General features: G+C 46.0%; 1 protein-coding gene across 2 annotated transcripts; it reads right to left on the reverse strand.

The window, feature by feature from the left end:
• Nucleotides 1-11469: 11469 nt before the first annotated feature.
• Nucleotides 11470-20709, reverse strand: LOC105491663 (serine protease 16). Of its 2 annotated transcripts, XM_011758251.2 has the most exons (12): nt 20594-20704; nt 20353-20519; nt 19443-19542; nt 19160-19289; nt 17596-17719; nt 17293-17370; nt 17149-17196; nt 16373-16663; nt 16059-16200; nt 14142-14321; nt 13883-14028; nt 11472-13766 (listed from the first exon to the last, which is right to left on the reverse strand). In XM_011758251.2, exons 1-12 carry the CDS (start codon nt 20661-20663, stop codon nt 13698-13700), a joined length of 1545 nt encoding a protein of 514 aa, XP_011756553.2. In that variant the 5' UTR covers nt 20664-20704; the 3' UTR covers nt 11472-13697. The 2 variants fall into 2 exon arrangements, with proteins under 2 accessions (XP_024651774.2, XP_011756553.2); XM_024796006.2 differs by lacking the exon at nt 14142-14321 and having other exon boundaries at nt 11470-13766; nt 20594-20709.
• Between the last annotated feature and the right edge of the window lie 446 nt (nt 20710-21155).

Consider the following 21155-nt stretch of genomic DNA (forward strand, 5'->3'; position numbering starts at 1 on the left):
TTCTGTCCTGTATAGTTTCCATACCTGCACATACTCATGAGTATTAAGCTGAACACTGCAGAAGTTTTTTCTGGAGTTATCTCTTATTACAGCTCTCTTCTTTCTGGTATGCTGTCATATTAACTGTAGCTGCCCTAGTCTCCCAGTCTATCAACTCCTCATCAACTCTGGGAGTCCACCGGCTCTGCTTGGGTTCTGTCTTCCTGCATTGGGGCCTGGAAACTCAAGGCCATAGTTAGGGGCTAATCCTGGTGTTCACCTCCCCCACTCTCCAATCATTCATTTTTTCCCCTGTGATTCCAGGGTTATTATTCTTCCTTACCAAATATTGTACGTCTTGAAAAGTGTCATTTCATCTTTTTTGTTAGGTTTTGGTTCTTTACAGCAGGAATGTAAATCTGATCCCTGTTATTCCAACTTGACTAGAATCATCTCCCAGTTATTTGGAGGATGAGGAGCTATCTGGAGGAGCTATTTTCTGCTAAGCGTTGCAGGCTTTTGGTACCAGAGAGGACCCTGTTATTATGTAAGTGCAGCGGCCTGTCTCCCAGGGCTGTCGGAGATCTTGCAGCCTCAGGATTCTTGGGGCAGGCAGATACTGAGCTGCGTCTCCAGGCTCTGACTGGGACAACATGTCTGAAGAGTTCAGGCTACAGGCCCCAGGGGGGCTAAATTGCCTGCTCTTCTTTTGGGTTTGCCCCGAAATGCTCTGTTTGACTGATTGGAGTGGGCACAGAGGTAGAGAGAGCGCTTGGGGGAGGGCAGGTTCTGGGACCAGGGGTCCAGAGGGTCAAATATAACTAAAATGGGCATTCGGATCTCTGCTGGACATCAACTGGTAGGTGGGATCCACGCACTTTTTCTTTATTTGTGCCCTGTAGCCACCAGTAGATATCCTTCACCTGAGGAAATTGGAACACCTTCGCCTCTGCACTCTATGGGCGTCTTCTGGTAAGGGAATCTGGGCGGTCCTCCCAGCGTCTGTACCTAGGAGGCCCCAAGGGTGGTTGCCATCTGGCACAGCCTAGGGGATTGTGAGTGGATGAATGCCACCCGCCCAGAACCTGAGTTCCCCACAGCGAGTCCGCTCAGTCCCTGTCCTTCCCCACAACAGAGGGTACGGAGACCAGAGATCTGTGTGAACTCGCTTGTGGACTAGATGATTTTTGGTAAGTTGTTAGCTGACGACCTTTAAATTACCTTTCTTGCAAAAGTTACATTTTACATCTATCCGTGGTGGTGTTAGAAAGAGTTGCTTCTGTACATCTTTAAAAGCTGCTTTCTTTGAAATTCTCAGGAGATCGAGTATCCTAGCTGCTTTTATTATGGCATAAATATTTAGCCACTAATTCAATTAGATCTTATGGTATTTATACTAAAATTATAAAATCCTAGTGACCCTACAATTGTATCGAGATAAGTAGGCTTTTTTCACCTTTTCAAATAGTTAACGTTCTAATTTTAAAGTGTATTTGGAGAAATAGAAGTTAGCATTTTTATTATATGCCCTGAGAACTACTTTAGTTTCATTGAGAATCATTTCATGTATCTGATTTTGTAAATCAGTTACCCTTTAAAAATAATAATAATTTTTCAGTGTTTTTGTCTTTTCCGTTTTCTCTATGAAGTAGCTAATATATCTTATTTATTGGAACTAATATAAAAGTTTCTTTTAGATACAAATCCATATTCCAAGCACACCTGCATTTTTTTCAGTGAAGATTTTAAAAAGAGAGAACAGAAATAAATCTATATGAGAGATATGTGGGCCGGTCGCGGTGGCTCACGCCTGTAATACTAGCACAATCGAGAGGCCGAGGCGGGCGGATCACAAGGTCAGAGTTCGAGGCCAGCCTGACCAACATGGTGAAACCCCACCTCTACTAAAAATACAAAAATTAGCCGGGTCATGGTGGTATGCGGCTGTAGTCCCAGCTACTCGGAAGGCTGAGGCAGGAGAATTGCTTGAACCCGGGAGGCGGAGGTTGCAGTGAGATAGGGCCACTCTACTCTGCACTTCACTATTCCGGCCTGGGCGACAGAGCGAGACTTCATCTCAAAAAGAAAGAAAGAAAGAAATATGTGAGAGGATTTAGAGAAATTATATTCTGTAAATCCGACAGTGGTCAACTTGCAAGTATTTTCCCGAGTGGTTGAGACAAAACCACTTAGATTCCACCTCTACCAAACAACTTGATAAATGCAAAAGAAGAGGAGAATGCTAACACAGGAACTCTGCCCAGAAACTAAATCAGCAGAGATGTCAGGTTAACAAACTGTTGACAGTTCCCCATCTCCAAAAAAGAACTTCTCATTGTTATAAAGGTGCTTAAAATCTAAACATGAACCCTGTGCCTAGCCTACAATTTTTTCAACAAACTGCAAAGAACCCTATACTAGTTATTAATATCAAGTTTCCACCCAAAATGGTCCAATAATTTGTTTGAAATACTTAACATGTGAACTGTTAACTTGGCAAACTACAATTATGATGAAGTTTTATAAGATTTCAATCAGCCTACTCCTAAAGTTTCACCATTGTAATTTCCCATGAGCCACTGTGCCCAGCCAGAATTTCCTTTCAAGGCTGAATATTCCATTGTATGTGTATACCACGTTTTGTTTATCCATAAATCTGTTGATGGATATTTGGATATTGTGAATAACACTGCTATGAATCTGTTTGAGCCCCTGTTTTCATTTCTTTTGGATATATACCCAAAAATGGAAGTGCTGGATCATATGGTAATTCTACACTTAACTGAGGATTGGCCGGGTGCTGTGGCTGACGCCTGTAATCCAAGCACTTTGGGAGGCCGAGATGGGCGGATTGCCTGAGCTCAGGAGTTCGCGACCAGCCTGGGCAACATGGTGAAACTTGGTCTCTACTAAAATACAAAAAAAAACTTAGCCAGGCATGGCAACGCGACCCTGTAGTCCCAGCTACTCGGGAGGCTGAGGCAGGAGAATTGCTTCAACTCAGGAGGCAGAGGCAAGGTGCAGTGAGCCGAGATCACACCACTGCACTCTAGCCTGGGAGTCAGAGCAAGACTCTGTCTAAAAAAAAAAAAAAAAGAGAGAATTTTGAGAAATCTTACTGTTTTCCAAGGTGGCTGCACCGCTTTTCATTTCCACCAGCAATACACAAGGGTTCCTTACCAATAAATCCTTACAAATTTATTTTCTGTTTTTTGATAATAGCCATCCTAATTGGCCCACAAATTACTCTAAAGTATACTTATGAGAGTCATATAGATTAATGGAATAAAATAGGGACTACAAAAATAGATGTACATGTATAATAAATTTGCTTTCAACATAGGTGCCTATGTGCTTTATAAGGAAAGGATAGTCTTTTAAAAAATGGTGCAGATACAAGGAGATAGTCATATGGAAAAAAAATTAACTTTGACCCTTATTTTAGAATACACAAAAAAATTAACTGAAAATAGATCATAGGCCTAAACGAAAGTGCTAATTTATAAATCTCTGAGAAGGAAATATAGGAGAAAATCATGATTATGAAATAGGCAAAGATGTCATAGGATATCTTTCACAAACATTAAGTCTGACAACAAATGCTGAGGAGGTTGTATAACCGGAACTCTCATACAATGCTTTTTGGAATGTAAAGCGCACCACCACTTTGGATAACACTGGTAGCTTCTTATACAGTTAAACACCCACTTACTAAATGACCAGTAATTCCACTTCTAGGTATTTCCTGGAAAAGAAGTGAAAACATATGCAATGGTTAATTTTTCATGTCAACATGGCTAGCTCATAGTACTCAGATATTTGATCGAACACTAGTTTAGACGTTGATGTGAAGGTACTTCTAGATGAGATTAACATTTAAATCAGTACACTTTGAGTAAAGCAGATTGCTTCCTACCAGTTGAAAACTACTTAAGAGAAAAAAGACTAACTTCTTTCCCCAGGAAGAGGGACTTTTGCCAGGAGACTGCCTTTGAGTTTTAGCTGCCACACTAACTTTTCCTGGATCTCCAGCCTACTGGCATACCGTGCAGAATCTGAATTGGCCAGATTCTACAATCATGTAAGTCCATTCCTTAAAATCACACACACACGCACGCGTGCACACACATACACACACAAACACATACTATTGGTTGTCTGTTTCTGAAGAACTCTGGCTTATATATGTCTACACAAAGACTTGTTACACAAATGTGCACAGCAGCCCTATTTATAATAGCTAGAACGTGAAAATAATAAAAATGTTCACCCACACATGAATGGAAAAACAAATGGTGGCATGTCTGTACAAATAGAATACATTTTACCAATAAAGTGCTAATAAATGGAATAAATTACTGATATGTGCAACAACATGAATGAATCTCAAAAATGTTCTGAGCAAAAACCAGAAACTAGAGTACATAGCATATAATTCCATTTAAATTCCAGAAAAGGCAAAACCATCATAATGGAAAGGGCCTATAGTTGACTGGAAATTGTGTGGTTGGAGTGTGACTGACTGGGAAAGGGCATGTGTTAGTTTCCTATTACTGCTGTGAAAAATTACCACAAACTTAATAGCTTAAAACAACACAAATTTTTTATCTCACAGCTCTGGATGTCAGCAGTCTAGAGTGAGTCAGCAGGGCTGTCTTTCTTCTGTAAGCTCTACAGAATCTGTTTCCTCACCTTCGCCAGCTAGAAGAGGCTGCTGGCATTACTTGGCTCATCGCCCTGCATCACTCCAACCTTTTTTTTTTTTTTTTTTTTTTTAAGATGGAGTCTCACTCTGTTCCCCAAGCTGGAGTGCAGTGGCGCAATCTCTGCTCACTGTGACCTCCGCCTCCCGGGTTCAAGCAATTCTCCTGCCTCAGCCTGCTGAGTAGGGAGGATTACAGGCGCATGCCACCATGCCTGGCTAATTTTTGTATTTTTAGTAGAGATGAGGTTTCACCATGTTGGCCGGGCTGGTTTCAAACTCCTGACCTCAGGTGATCTGCCACCTCAGCCTCCCAAAGTGCTGGGATTATAGGCGTGAGCCACTGTGCCCCGCCTCATCACTCCAACTTTTGCTTCCACTGTCACATCTCCTTCTCTGACAATGATCCCTCTTAAAAGGATCCTTGTGATTATAATGCCCAATCCAGGTAATTGAGGATAATCACCTCATTTCATAATCCTTAATTTAATCACAGCTGCAAAGTTCCTTTTGCTGTGAAAGATAACATTCACAGGTTTCAAGGATAAGAATGTGGACATTGTTGGGGGACCACTATTCTCACTATCACAGGCCACAAGGGAACGTTTTGGGATCATGGAAACGTGCTCTACTTTGATTGTGGTAGTTGTTACATATATGTATAAATATGCCAAAACATCAAATTGTATACTTTATCATATGTAAATCATCCCATAATAAAGTTTTTTTTAAATAAAAAAATCATAATCTTGCAAAACTGTTTTGGATTCTGTTTTTTCCACATAACAATATCTCAACAGCAACTACCAGACGCAGAATAACAACTAATTATTGCATTCTAAAGAGTGGAGAAATCAGTAAATATTTGCTAAATTAATACATATTCTTGTACTATTTTATGCTGTTAGGCAGAAAACGTGTTGTCCTCCTTTGTAGCAGAACATTATAGCTGTCATCATCTCTCCGACTTTCAAGTTTCTCAAAGTCTCCTTCTTGTGTACATTCCCTCCTTCAGTGATGCAAACAGAACATTTCAGGTTCAACTTCTGCTGAATATGCCAACTCTTGAAAATGAGCTCTGATTTTGCCAACTGCAAAGTGCTATTTGCTAGATCTTTAAATACTGATAAAATAGTGATTCCAAGTTACATTGTGAAGTGATGAAGGCAAATTGCAACATGATGTGTTCCTTTATAAAAAGAGACGGTCAGACATGGTGACTCAACACCTGTAATTCCAGCATTTTGGAGGCCGAGGTGCGTGGATCACTTGAGGCCAGGAGTTCAAGACCAGCTTGGCCAACATGGTGAAACCCTATCTCTACTAAAAATACAAAAAATTAGCTGGGCATGATGGCAGATACCTGTAGTCCCAGCTACTCGGGAGGCTGAGGCACAAGAATTGCTTGAACCTAGGAGGCAGAGGTTGCAGTGAGTCAAGACAGTGCCACTGCACACCAGTCTGGGCAACAGAGCCAGACTCTTTCTAAATAAATAAATAAATAACGAGAGAAAACCAGAATTTGTATAAATATTGGAAAGGATACATAAGCAACTATGCATAGAGTTTACCTATGGACATTGGAAATGATTTATGGGTGGATAAGCCATAAGAACAGAGTTTTCACTGTATCTTTTTATGCTTTTTAACTTTGAAATGTGAATATATTTCTTTTCTTTACTTTTTGAGACAGAATCTTGCTCTGTCACCCAGGCTGAAGTGCAGTGTTGCGATCTTGGTTCACTGCAACCTCTGCCTCCCGGTTCAAGCGATTCTCAAGCCCCAGCCTCCAGAGTAGTTGGGATTACAGGCGTGTGCCACCACACCCAGCTAATTTTTGTATCTTTACTAGAGATGGGGTTTCACCATGTTGGCTAGGGTGGTCTCGAACTCCTGACCTCAAGTGTTCCACTCGCCTCGGCCTCCCAAAGTGCTGGGATTACAGGCATGAGCCACTGCACCCACCATATTTCTTATCCCAAGATTAAACTTTAATTAGACGTTTAAACAACAATGTCTTTTATATGTCATTTCAGTTTAAAATGAAGCTTTTAGCTTTTTTTTTGTTTTCCTAGTGTGTTGATGTTAATGAAAATTGTTCACATATGTCATTTAAAAATCCTATTTCATGTGATCCGGTGAAAACCCAGATGTGGAAGTGATTGGAAGTGCAGATGACTTTACAATTTCTTCTCAGATGTAGACAATTCACACAGGCCAATTTTCTGTATATGAAGATGGAAATAAAAGCAAAGACTTAAATTGTGAGGGAACAGCCATCAGATTCTACAGATTTATTGGGGATCTTGTTAAACCTTGGAGAGGACTTGCAAGATCATGAAGTGTGCTTAGCCAGGGACAAATGGGAATCTATGACAGAATTCTAACTAGTTGAGCTAACCAGTCACAACAAATAGAATCTTTTTTCATCTTTCACAAGTTTAACGTGAAACGATGTTTCAAAAAGTTTTGTCTAAAACAAAGCTGGAAACTGTTTAATGCTATTTCCCCTTCCCTTAGCACACACGCCTTACCTTATTCAATTTTACTTAAAAACGAAAATGAAGGCCTCCATCTTAGCTCTCACATTACTTTCCCTCTTCTTTTCTTTTTTCTTTTCGTTTCTTTTTTTTTTTTTGAGATGGAGTTTCACTCTTATCAGCTAGGCTGGAATGCAATGGCGCAATGTTGGCTCTCTGCAACCTCTCCTTCCTGGGTTCAAGCGATTCTCCTGTCTCAGCTTCCCAAGTAGCTGGGATTACAGGCGCCTGCCCATGTCTGGCTAATTTTTGTATTTCTAGTAGAGACGGGGTTTTACCATGTTAGCTAGGCTGATCTCGAACTCCTGAACTGAAGTGATCTGCCCACCTCGACCTCCCAAAGGGCTGGGATTACAGGCGTGAGCCACCGCCCTTGGTCACATTATTCTTTTAAAAGACTGTGTTCCTAGTTCAGTAGTGGCGATATAGAGCTTATTTTCAGAGAAAGTGTAAGCAGAATTCACAGGAGATGTGATCAACAAAAGTGGTAAAGAACTAATTTCCCTCATGTGGCCCGTAAGGTGATCAAACCCACGACCTTTAGCATGATTAACACAACACTAACCAACCGAGCTAACCAGCCGGCAGGATGAGAATTGTGGCCCCTTTGCTATATGCAAAGGAAAACAAAACGAGTTTTTTCTTTATTCTCTTTAACTCTTCTTTTCCTTGCAGGGAAAAAAAATCCCCAAACGTGAAACAACCAAAAACAATTTTTAAAAATCTTCACATTCTTCCTATTGTATTCTCTTCATCAAGCAGATAGGAAAAAGGAAAGAGAAAAGCTCAACATTTGGCCCAAAGAACCCTACTTCTTATGTAGAAAAGTAGTCTTTCTTAAACAGCCGATTCTTGACTGGGTATGGTGGCTCACTTGGTCTCAAACAACCACTACCACTACCACTACCACTACCACTACCACCACCACTACCACTACCTGATTCTGACCTGAAAAACTTCAAGTTCCCACGCACGCTTCCTTCTCCCATCTGGGGAAGGCCCGGGAGCAAACGCCAAGCTGCTCCAACCCTGAGACTGTGGCGAGTGGATCAGGGAAGCAACCATGAAGCCACTGCAGGGTTCAAAGGACTCGGCTCCCTAGGGCAGGGTGCAGATTCCTTTTCGCTTTTGGAGACCCTTACCGGGCAGGTGGGCTCTTCCCTGAGGCCTCAGAACCAGGGAATTTGCAGCCTCTCGCTGCCTGGGCTCAGGGTGGTTCTCCAGGCACCGCGACCCTGAATGGTCCTGCATGGGTGGGTTTTGTTTTTATTTATGTGTTTATTTTTTGAGACGGATTTTTGCTCTTGTCGCCCAGGCTGGAGTGCAATGGTGCAATCTGGCTCACTGCAATCTCTGCTTCGCGGGTTCAAGCAATTCTCCCGTCTCAGACTCCCGAGTAGCTGGGATTACAGGTGTCCGCCACTGCGACCAGCTAATTTTTGTATTTTTAGTAGAGATGGGGTTTCACCATGTTGGCCAGGTTGGTCCTGAACTCCTGACCTCAGGCAATCCAGCAGGTGGGGTTTTAAAAACTGTGTGGGACGGCCTGTCTCCAGAACTCTGAGTTCTCCCCATCTTCGGGCACAACCTAGACTCCCAAATCAATGCCACGAAGAACTCGAGGCCAGGGTGCATCCAGAGTCGGGGCATTTCCCTTAAGAGAAACATCAAAATTTGGGAAAAGCTGTAGGCATTGAGACTCAAGTTGGGCAAATTCACAGGCAGCAGGCAGGAGACACCTTGGCCCTGCCAGGTGCGGAGCAGCCTGGCCTTTTTCACTGACTATGGAGATAATGTTTAAAACTGCCCCTGGGCCAGGCACGGTGGCTCACGCCTGTAATCCCAGCACTTTGGGAGGCCGAGGCAGGTGGATTACGAGGTCCAGGAGTTCAAGACCAGCCTGGTCAACAAGGTGAAACCCCGTCTCTACTAAAAAATGCAAAAATTACCTGGGCGTGGTGGCAGGCACCTGTAATCCCAGCTACTCGGGAGGCTGAGGCAGGAGAATTGCTTGAACCCGGGCGGCAGAGGTTGCAGTGACCTGAGATCCACTACTGCCCTCCAGCCTGGGTGACAGAGTGAGACTCCGTCTCAAAAAACAAAAACAAAACTGCCCCCCTGGGATGGTTGGAGGTGACTCCCAGTCACTGCAGAAAACTGTTTAATTCAGGAGGGACGTGTGTGTGTGTGTGTGGGTGTGTGTAATTTTAATTTTAATGAATTTGATGTTAACAAAGGCATGTACCACCAGGCAGGTTTTCCTCAGGAAAAATGATAGTCTTGAATTTGGTTGGCAGAAGCATTAGTAGGAATTTTAATTTTTAAGAGTGCTTGATCCAGTATCAAAAACTTCCTCCAACCTCTTTGGCCAACACACACACATATGCACACACATACATGCCATGTGTTCCAGGCCACATTATAGCCCTGGTAGTGAAATAAAAGCTTTGAACATAAATTTAGATGAGTAGGTTTAAGTATGAGTTTTATTGCCTTTGTTTCTGTGAGATGCTAGATCATCTCTTGAGATTTCATTGTTCTCATCTGCAAACTATAAGAGTCTAGTTTTGTATTTTTTTTTTTTTTTTTTTTTTTGAGAAGGAGTTTCACTCTTGGTGCCCAGGCTGGAATGCAGTGGTGTGGTCTCAGCTCACTGCAACCTCCACCTCCTGGGTTCAAGCAATTCTCCTGCCTCAGCTTCCCAAGTAGCTGGGATTACAGAGCCGGCCACTACACCTGGCTAATTTTCTATTTGTAGTAGAGAGGGGGTTTCACCATGTTGGCCAGGCTGGTCTTGAACTCCTGACGTCAGGTGGTCCACCCACCTTGGCCTCCCAAAGTGTTGGGATTACAGGCATGAGCTACCATGCCTGGCCGAGATCTTCTTGTTTTAACTGTGCTGTTTACTTAAAAATACACCAGACTCTATCTTAAGAGTAATTTCTCACATTCTACAAGTGCAGTACCTCACTTATCCCAGGTACAGGTAGGATTTTCATTTAAAGTCTCTGGAAATTGACCAAATTTCTACAGCATATTGAAAATCACTTACTGAGTATTGGTAGAGACCATGAAAGTCTGTGGCACTTAAGCCAGGGTTTGTGCTCATCTCTCCCCTTCCCAACATGTTGTAGAAGTCCCACTCTAGACATGAAGGGTTATCTGTGAGGACCAGTAACTCCCATTGCTCCTGTGAGCCCCACTCCTACTCCTTGGCAAGGAAGCTCCTATTCCCACTTCCCTAAAGCTTCAACTCTGTGTTAAAGAGGTTCTGCCCTAGTAGGTATGGCAAACTTTGATGACTGGCTGCTCAGGGCCCCTGTGTGAAGGGGTTGACTTTATTTGGAGTAGAACATGGAAAAATCCGGCCCAAGGGCAAGGTTGAAAACAATAGAGGTCACAGTGAAGAGTAATCAGGGAAAACTGACAGCTCAAGGATACTAACAGAAGCATGCAAGTTAATATATTCAATTTAGAAATCTACCAGAAATTTAAAAATGACATCTAGGGATGACCGAAGGGCACCCTACCCTTGTGCAAGTGCACAGTCATCCAGACCACCCACTCATCTCTGGTGGTCTGGAAGACTGTACACATGCACAAGGGTGGGCTTGCTCAGAAAAGACCAGAAAGGATACTGTCTCTGGCTGAATACACAGTAGACTTGTAAACTCCCTGAACTAGAGAGCAATCCCCAAGCCACATGAGATCCAAGATAAAAAGTTTGAGAGATTGAATATACAAACGGATAATGGCCAAACTAAAAGTAAAAATGGACCTCTGACCTACAACCTGCAGTAACCAGCACAGAAAGCCAACCTACTATTACAGTAACCAGTCCAGGAAGTCAAGCTACTATCTGTAGCAAACAGTAGGAGAAGACAAACAATCATACCCCTGTTCTGATTGGCTCCAAATGGCTAGCACTTAGTAAATATAATAACTCAGAATTCCCTAATTTTTTTCTTTTTTGAGACGGAGTCTCGCTCTGTCGCCCAGGCTGGAGTGCGGTGGCCCGATCTCAGCTCACTGCAAGCTCCGCCTCCCGGGTTCACGCCATTCTCCTGCCTCAGCCTCCAGAATAGCTGGGACTACAGGCGCCCGCCACCTCGCCCGGCTAGTTTTTTGTATTTTTTTTAGTAGAGACGGAGTTTCACCGGGTTAGCCAGGATGGTCTCAATCTCCTGACCTTGTGATCTGCCCATCTCGGCCTCCCAAAGTGCTGGGATTACAGGCTTGAGCCACCGCGCCCGGCCAGAATTCCCTAATTTTTGCCCTTGCTTTCAACTTAGGACCAATGAAGGAAAGCCATACATGTACTCCCAACCAATCACATATGATGCCCCTCTTCTAGTTAGCCTGCCCACAGCTTCCCCATGCCATAGCCTCTAGTTAAGGCATACCAAGAATCCTCTCTTTTTTCCACTATAGCGCTTTCCCACTCCTCTGCCTGTTGTGAATTGCTGCCAAACACAAATAATGGTGGTGGATTGTCTTGGTACAGCAAGTTCCGAATAAATAGCCTTCACTTGTTATCATTTCGGTGGCGTTATGGTTGAACTGTGTCCCACCTTCTCCCCAGTAAAGATACAATGAACTCCTCACCCCCAGTACCTCAGTCTGTGACCATATTTGGAATCAGGGTCTTCACAGAGGTAACCTTGGAATCAGGGTCTTCACAGAGGTAACCAACTTAAAATCAGATCAATAGGCTGGGTCTAGCCCAAGATAGCTGGTATTCTCATAAAAGGGGAAATTTGGACATATGGATAGGCACGTGCAGAAGGAAGGTGATGTGAAGGCACACAGGGAAAATGGCCATGTGACTGGAGTAATGCATCTACAGGCCAAGGAACACAGGAGTGCTGGCAAACACCAGAAGCCAGAAGAGGCACGGAAGCGGCACGGAAGCATTCTCTATTTGTCTTTCTAATCTCCTTCTGTTTCTCTGAATATCTTCATTTCTATCTCTGTGTTTTTGTCTCTTTCTCTGTTTGTCTTTCTGTTCTTCAATCTGTAATTTTGTTTTCGGCTCTCTGTCAGTGTCTTTGTCTCCCCTCTCTCTCTTGCTCTGCCCTGGCTATTTCCACTGCTCTATTTCTGCCTCTCATTTTTGGTCAAGGAAGGATTAGAAGGCAAGGAAGGATTCTCTCCTAGAGCTGTGAGAAAGAGAATGGCTCTGCTGACACCTTGATTTCAAACTTCTAGACACAAAAACATATAGTATATACTGCATGTTTCCATTTATATAAAGATCGAGAACAGGCAGAACTAATCTGTAGTGGAGATTGACTCTGGTATGATAGCATGAGGAGGTTGCCTCTTACCAACAAGGAAATATGAAACTGGGTAAAACTCTAAAACTACCATCTCTGTGCATACAAAGATGTACAAAAAGCTGAGAAGTATTTATTGTTAAAAACAATTGCTCTTTAGGAAAGAACAGTGCAAATCTATGGCAGGTTCTTGTCACAGTTAACATAGCCTAAGCAGGCACCCTTAGGATTAGCCCTGTCCTCCCAGGCCCTGGAAGAAGGAGTCTCCACCAGAATGATGAATCCCTAGGGTTGGAAGCTGGAAGTACCAGGGAGTGATATTTGATTGTGGGAAGAGATGGTGAGTGAAGGGTGTGGAAGGAAGACTAAATGAGAGAGATAGAGAAGGACAAAGATTAAGTGACAGGAAAATAAATAGAGACACAGAAGAGCATCAGAGACAGAAACAGAGCCTCAGGAAGACAAAGAGATTGAGGACACAGCAGAGGAGAGAGGGAAATATAGACAGAGATAGAGTGAGAGAGAAAGTGACTAGGAGACACACAGAGAACAAAAATGACAGTCAGAAATAGAAAAGTGGAAATAGCCAGGGCAGAGCAAGAGAGAGAGGTGAGACAAAGACACTGACAGAGAGCCAGAGACAAAAACACAGATTGAAGAACAGAAAGACAAACAGAGAAAGAGACAAAAACACAGAGATAGAAATGAAGATATTCAGAGAAACAGGAAACTAGAAAGACAAATAGTGACAGGGCAAAGAGAGAGGAAGAGACTGAGGGAAAGGGGTACAGTGAGAGAAACTGAGAAGCAAGGACAGGTTCAGGATCTAAAGTCCAGAAAGAGAAACTTACAGCAAAGCCCCTAACCCAGGAACTGGAGTGGCAGAATTTGAACCAGAATCCGATCAGCAGGGGGAGGGCACCAGCATGAGGAGTCACATTTGTTTGACATTTAACATTCAAAATACCAATATTTACAATGAGAATAATCATCTACTTATATTTCCATAACTCTCTGAGATAAAGCACTTGAAGTTGGGAATAAAGATGTTTGCAGACACATGCCGGTTACATGCAGAACAGGTGCTGAATCCCAATTCCTGGGAATTTCTTCTTTCAAAACAAGCTGCTTTCTTTTGTTCAGTGAATAAGTGTGTCCAGGACCGAGGTGACCATGCAGGGAGTGGAAAGGGTATGAGATTCAGACCTCACCCTTAACCTGGCTCTCCTTTGCCAGCTTGAGCCAGGTCTGTAGCTGCTGAAAGATGTTCTGTGGGGAGGTGGGAAGAATTTTGAAAGTCAGATTTCAGCACCAGCAGAAGGAAGGAACATGCAAGTGATTATTCAAATGAGAATGCAAATTATTCAGAGACGTTTTTCTCTTACCTGGCGCCCTAGGCGGAGGCTGGGGGAGTCTGAGGGCCTCTCAGGTGCCATGTCCAAGCAGTGGGAGCCAGTGCGGATAAGAAGAGCTGATTCTGAGGATCCTAAAGCCTGCGTTACACTTAGCACATGCCAGGGGTCTATGTCCCCTGGAAAGAAAGGAGAGGATGGGGCTAGGTAGATGGGGGCTGGGAGAGGATGGGGCTATGTTGAGCTGGGGCTAGGTGGAGGTTTAGGAGCCAGGTTTTGATAGCATGCTCACCATTAACAAACAGCACTTGGTTAGCCCCAGGGGTCTGGCCACCGTAGTAGGAGTTTGTTTGAGCCACAGCCTGGGCTACTGACAAGGCTGAGAGCCCGAACACCTTCTCACATAGGTCTAGCTGGGAGGGTAGTGCAGGGAGCTGGGAGAAAGGACATCTGGGATTCCCACAGGTGACATCTGTGTAGGGAGATACCTGTAAGTGTGGGTATACAGCCAGCCCACCACTCTCCTTTAATAATCATTTTCAGAGCTTTCCTCAGTGATGACCAGAACATTTGTAATACTCCCTTCAAGGAGCTCACAGTCCTGGCAGAGAGACTCACACAGTCCCCCAACAGTGACAGCCCAGAGTGATCAGGGCTATAATGGAAAAAGGCCAGAAGGCAGGGATCCCAGAGGAAACAAGATGGGCTCAGGGAAAGCATCCTGCAAAGGATAAGACCTTGAGAAATGAGTAGGACTGAGCCAAACAAAGATAGAGAGAGAAGGCATAAAAAATAGCATGTGCAAAGGTCTGGAATGCTCGGAGCTCAAATTGTATTATGTCTCCCCTGCTTAAAATCCGTAGCTCACTGTGCTTTCAGGGTAAAGCTAACCCATAACATCAGATTAATTCATCCCTTCCCTCCCTATTTGTTGACCACCTACCATGTGCTCAGATAAATGTTGTACACTATTGGACACACGGTGGCAATCAAGACAGCTCCAGGTTCTGCTGTCATAGGACTCAATCCAGGGGGGAAGACAGGCAATAAAAAATGTATGATGACAGGCTGTGTAAAATGCTAAAGAGAACACAGAGCTATCGAAGTCGGAGGTGGGAAGGCTGACTTATCTTGAGGGATCATGGCTTCCTGAGGGAGGACATCCTGTTGAGACTTGAAGATGAATAATCTAAGCAAAGTAAACAGCATGTACAAAGATGCTAAGGTGTTAGGAAGACTAATGTATTAAGAGGGTTAAAATATGTAAAGGCTTATAATAATAACAATAGCAAGGGTTTATGGAATACTTACTGTAGACCTGCATTATTCTTAGAATGTTACAAATATTACCTCTTTTAGTCCTGAAACAACCCTATGAGAGAAGTACTGTTTGTATTCCCACTTTACAGATGTGGAAACAGGCATAGAGAAGTCAGTCACTTGCCCAAGTTTGCCCAAGATCACGAGTAGAAAATGGAGCTGGAGCTGGAATTTGAACATTTAACTTTACCATATGTAGTATTTGGGAGATGCTTATACTAAAAAAAAATCTGTTGTATATCTGAAATTCAAATTTAACTGGGCATCCTGTATTGTATCTGGCAACCTTACCCTGGGGTCTTTGAGGAGCTGTGGTTTTGAGTAGAGGAGGGACAAGTTTATACTTACAAGGATCTCTGTGGATGCTATGAGAAAGTTGGATTGTAGAGATGAAGTGAAAACCATGAGACCAGAGAGGAGGCTGGGAAGGGATCCAGGCAAGAAAGGATGGAGGTTCCTAGCAGGACAGCAGAGGTAGGCACAGAAAGCAGAAGGGATGGACTACAGAGTTGTCCATGCAGAGTGAGGAGGACTCAGTAATTGACAGGCTAGCTAGAAAATGGGAAGGAAGCAACTAAAACAAGGCTCAAGTTTCTAGTCTGGTGGCTGGGGAAAGGGGGGCATCCCTGGAATGGGGACACAGAGAAAGAACAGGCTGAAGGGAAGATCACTCAAGTGGAGACCTCGGTGTGTGCGTGAGGAGGCATGTGAGGACCAAGCACATGCGCACACTAGTATGGCTTCCACCTTCTCCAGCCCAACATCTGCAGGTTACACAATGCCTGACCGCTGGGTCGAAATGAGTCCAGACCACCTGTAAGATGACTTCTCTGGGCACAGTAAAAAGGTTGTTTGAGGGGACAAAGTTAGGGTTAGGCCAGTCACTTACAGAAGCCGAACTCGGTACATGTCTGGTACAACCACTGCCGGTCACCCACACCGGACAGTTGAGGTTCTGTGCTCCTCAGCTGTGCCACTGTCTCTGCTCGGGAAAAGCTTAAACACTTCTGGCCCAGGCTGTGCAAGACAATCTAGGGAACAATGTACATACATAAGACATAAATTCCTCCTCTCTTCTCAGCAAGCCAGGGCCCAAGGGCCTATGTCCCCAGAGGTCAAAAGCCAGAAATACAAGGGTGAGTTCCTGAGTTCTCCTGGGAGTCAGTGGTCAGAGTGGGTGGACGCCTGGGTCCTTGTGCTCACCTGCACCGCCCGACGAAGACCGCAGTAGGGCGTGGAGTGGCTGCGGTTGCCCCCGCCCCCGAGGAGAAGTCCGCAGAGCTGTCGCACGCTTAGCGGCGCTCCCGCCTGCCCATCATACTGCACTGCACCTCCCACCAGTGCCTGCAGCGCCCCCAACAGCTCCGCCTGGTTTTCAGCGCTGCCCAGGGTACCGCACGCGCTCAGCTCACGCCGCAACGCTGCTTGAGCCGCCCCACCCAAGCGCAGCCGCCGCTCCACTTCCGCGAAGGCGGCGGACACCGCCGCCCGGCACTGTGGGAAGCAAGAGCCGGTGTCCGCCAATACTTAGGCTGGGCCTCGGCTTTCCCTGCCCAGGACCTGCGTCCTCCTTGGGTTCCCCACTTTCCTGCAGCGAGACTCAGAGGGTGCAGACCCAGCTCTTGGCCCAGGCCCCCGCCCACAGCCCCCCGCCCCCAGACCTTGGACCCGCAGCCCTCCTCCTCGGGTCTTCCCTGCAGGCCCCGCCCTCCGTTGTGGCCCCGCCCCACCTTGAGCCTTACCTCCGGATAGGATCGTCCCTGCCCAAACCCCGCCCTCCCTGGGGAGCGCTTCTTTTCTTGGTGCCCCGCCTCTTCGTCAGCTCCCGCCTTCTTCCAAAACCTGCCTATTCTCCCGAGCTCCGACCTTCCTTAGACCTCGCCACATTGCAGGTTTCGCCCTTCTGTGGCCTTCTGTTCCCTGGCATCCGAGGCCTCTTTTCCCTCCCAGTCCCCCTCGGTCTAGGCCCCACCTCCTACCTCCAGGGACCCGCCGATCGCCGTGCTCATTAGGCTTCTGGATACCACCTGTGGTCGGACCGCAGAGGAAGGTATCGGAAGTGTCGAGGGTCTCCGTCCACTGGGACCCCCCTACCCTCCGCACCTGCTGCCCGCCATCCTTACGTCATTATACTCGGAGAAATCCAGCACGGCCCGCACCGGGGCGGAGGAGGCAACGGACGCGAAAATGAGATGGGGGAACTAAGGAAGGAGACGCCGTCAGCCTGCGGGCTGAGGGACTGGAATCGCATATCTTCCTGCCTCTGTGTCACTCCCTCGCTGTGTGATCTCGGGCTCTTGTGAGGACAGCTTGTGCAAAATTCTTTGGGGGGCGGGAGGAAGGTAGTGGTGGGAGGGTATTTCTATTATCTGAGACTGGGGCCCTGGAGTTCCCTCCCCCCAGCCCACCCGCAGAAGTCACAGGACCTTCAGCCGGGCCCAGGCGGCCAAAGAGCCGGCATAGGAGCCTCCGAAGCAGATCCAGGGGCTGGAGGAGGAGACGTTAAAGAGGCGGGAAAGTGCCAGGCGGGCAGAGACCACATCAGCCAGCCTAGGGTCAGAGGGGGGACTCGGTCGGTCCTCATCTTTGGGAATCCCTGAAGATTTCCCCATTCTGGGGGAAACCGGGATCCAGATACATGAATGGGTGAATCTGGCCAGAAGCCAGGGCTGTTTTCTCATGATGTGTTTTCAAGGGTTCTCAAAGCCACATATACTTCCCAGAACATGTGTGCCTAGGCCAAGGGAGACCCTGTCCTCGTCCACTTTCTAGAACGCCTCCACCCTCTTTCCCTTCTCGTTTTAGGTAGGAGAGGAAAAATTTCCAAGTCAGTTTAGATGAAAACCTGACAAATGTAGGGAAGGGTTGAGGGCACTCAAGGAGGGCTACTCAGAGGAGAAGGAGGGATCCTAACCTAATGAGTCAGAAGGTATTGGGAGAGGGAACAGACACAAAGAAAAATGGAAAGTGAAGTTTGGATATGTCTAACATCCTCTTTCTCCTCCCAAAGGCTTTCTTTCTTCCCTAACGTTTCTGAAATGGCCTGCAGTTGGTGCCATCCTGCTGTAGTTAGAAAACCGTTTAGCTTGTAGAAAAGATTAAGATGCAGAGAGGGACAGAGATGGAGACAAAGAGGCACGTATGTAGATACAGAGATGGAGAAAATGAGACTGACAGGCAAAGAGACTATTACAGACAGAAACAGACAGAGACACCAATGAGGAAAGAAAAAGCTAAGTTCTGTAAGAATAAAGCAGATGAAAGAAACAAAAAGCAGGTGAAGTAAAGTTGGGGGAAAAATGGTGGGGGTTGTTAATAGGAGTGAGATGCACTGAAGGAGGCTGGGGTGGGAGCCATAGAAATATCTGGGGGAAGGTCACGCCATGCAGAGATGAGTTCAAAGGCTCAAGGCAGGAATGTGCCTGTAAGTCTGGAGGACAGTGAGGACTTCAGTGTAGCTGGAGCCCAGTGAATGTGAGAGAGTGGAGGTCAGAGTTAACTAGAGGCCAAAACCCATTGGACCCCATGGCCACTGTAAAAGCTTTGACCTTACTCTGAGCAATGCAGAAGACGTCTGAGGGACTTAAGCCAGGGAGGATCATGACCTGGTTTATGTACTAACAGAATTACTCTTATTTCCACCTGGAAGTCAAGGGCAGAGCAGGGAAAATGGTGAAAATGGTGAGAATGCTGTGGCTGTAATCCAGGTAAGTAATGCTGGTGGTCTGCACAGTGATACAGTGGCTTACTTCAGACAGAGACACAGAAACAGAAAGAATACAGGATAAGAGAAAGACAGATAGGGAGAGACAGAGACCCAGAAATGGAAAGAGAAAAAACAAGATACTGTGAAAGACAGAAGAAAACAGAGGGAACCAGAGACTCAGAGGTTGACTTCAGACAGTGGAGGAGAGAGACACAGATGCAGAGATGCCAAAGCACAGACATTCCTGTCCTTTGACCATAAACACTTTCCCTTCCTCCACTCACGCATGGCGGCTGGACAAGAAGCGGAGCTGGGCCATTTCCAGGCCTCCAGCAGGTATACTCAGGCCATAAAATCTGTGTTCCAGGCTTATCACCAAGGCACCCCAAGCTGGGGCCAGGGCTGCGGGATGGCCTGTGAAGAGTGTATGGGTGGGGGGGGGTGTGAGATGCAACTTGAGTTTAAGTCCTTGCACCCCTCAGGTCTCACAGTATTGCAATATGCAGCTCCCCTTCCTGGTCCCCACCAGCATCCCAACTCCTTCTTTTCCCCAACCTTGCCTCTTACCTCTCATCACTGAGCCAGGCCCAAGGCTGCCCTCACCCCCAAGATGCAGGAATATGGGTCCATCCTCACCAACCCAATGTTGCTCATTCACCCAGTAACGCTAAGAGGTGGGATGGGGAAGAAGAAATGGCATTGTGAGTGAGAGTCCTGACTTATTCTCGATTCCTCGTTTGTTCCAGTTTCTCTCCCTAATGGATCTTTCCTTATTTACTTAACAGTATCTGAAATGAGCTTGTTTATTTACTTGCTCACTTTTCTCCCGTTCTTCTCATCTAGAATGCAAAATCTACAACAGCAAATTTTTGGCCTGCTTTTTCACTCTTATATCCCCAGAACTGAGGGAGTGGCTCTCACATTGAAGGAACTTGCTGTTTCTTGAAGTAATAATTGTAGAATAAGACATAAATGCAGATGGATTTAGGAATAAGATCCAAGTGGGATGATCTTTGGAGACTAAATACAGAGGAAGCACTGAAAAATGGTGAATTTGTTCCTTCTTTTGGTAGGTATCTTTGAGTGCCTGTTGTGAGCTAGGTCTGATTCCAAAGCTGGTTCAAATTTCTGCTACCTACTGAGACCTCGTGGTAGGTTTTGTGTCCAGTCTGGACAGGGAGAAGGGGGTAGGGAGGAGCAGTGAAAGAATGAATGTGAATGACAGAGAGAAAGAAATGGTGAAAGGCAAAATCTGAGAGACAAAAAGAGTGGGACCTCGGGGAGAGGGGAGACTAAGGCCAAATCTAAAAAACAGGGAAGGAAAAGGGATACTGACAGAAGGCATAACATGAGATTCAAGCAGAGGGATGGGGAGAACTGAGGTGTGGAGAGGGAAAAAAGTGCAGACTGAGGAAGAGATGAGGGAGACTGAGGAGAGGGCAGAATGGGCAGTGGACTCCCCTTCTCCTGGCCTCACCTGCAGGAAGGATCGCCTGTTGGACACGTTGAAGGGGTCCAGCAGTTGCTCCAGCCACCCCACTTTTGGGAGGGCCGCAGCACCTGGCCCCAGGCTCAGGCCCAGGCCCTGGGCAGAGCTCTCCTGAAACTGCTGAATGTGCTCACCCAGGCGCCTAAGAAGGGAGGCTGTGGGACATGGAGGGGAGGAAGTCAGGCTGGCCCCCTTAGGATGCCCTGCTTGACCCCCAGCCTCCCCTTACCTGTAGCCGAGAGTCCCCAGAGGGAAACCAAGAGCAGAGGGCCCAGCCACCGGGCAAGCCAGACAGTCATGGTGTTTGGGACTCTGTTCTCCCCCAGGAGGACCTTTATCTTATCCTCAGCAGCTGGGCTTTAAATCCATCACCTTTCAGCAGAGGCTCAGGTTTCTTTCCTTTCCTGGCAGGTCAAGCGTCTGTAGGAACTGCTAAAGCGGGGCAGGGACGCTAGAGTCTGTACACAGAGGCTGCTGATGTGGCATCGGAACTCCCAGTTCCTTCTCTCTGGGCCTCTCAGTCTGTTCTTCCCTCAGCTCTCAGTAGCCCTCACTGTCTCAGTCTCCTTCTCTCCACCCTTCAGTCTACCCTTTCTTTATCTCAGATTCCTCCTTTGCATGCCTTACTGTCCTTCAACCTCTGTCTCTCCCCACCTCAGCACCTCCTCTGGAACCCCAGTTGCCCACTTATTCTCAGTCTTTTCTTTCTACCCCTCAGCATATCTTCAGTACCCCTCAGTTGTTCCCACACTCAGTCTCTCTCTCTCTTTGTCCTCAGCAACCCCATCTCT

This window comes from Macaca nemestrina, chromosome 5 (genome assembly GCF_043159975.1).
Source record: "Macaca nemestrina isolate mMacNem1 chromosome 5, mMacNem.hap1, whole genome shotgun sequence".
In the NCBI taxonomy this organism is placed as follows: Eukaryota; Metazoa; Chordata; class Mammalia; order Primates; family Cercopithecidae; genus Macaca; species Macaca nemestrina.

Coding starts and splice junctions, on each gene's coding strand:
- LOC105491663 (XM_011758251.2), bottom strand. CDS start 20,663: ATGACTGTCTGGCTTGCCCGGTGGCTGGGCCCTCTGCTCTTGGTTTCC. Junction 16,664..17,148: donor CGATCGGCGGGTCCCTGGAG/GTAGGAGGTGGG, acceptor TGCTTCCCACAG/TGCCGGGCGGCGGTGTCCGC. Junction 14,029..14,141: donor CCAAGTGCTGTTTGTTAATG/GTGAGCATGCTA, acceptor CTTTCTTTCCAG/GGGACATAGACCCCTGGCAT.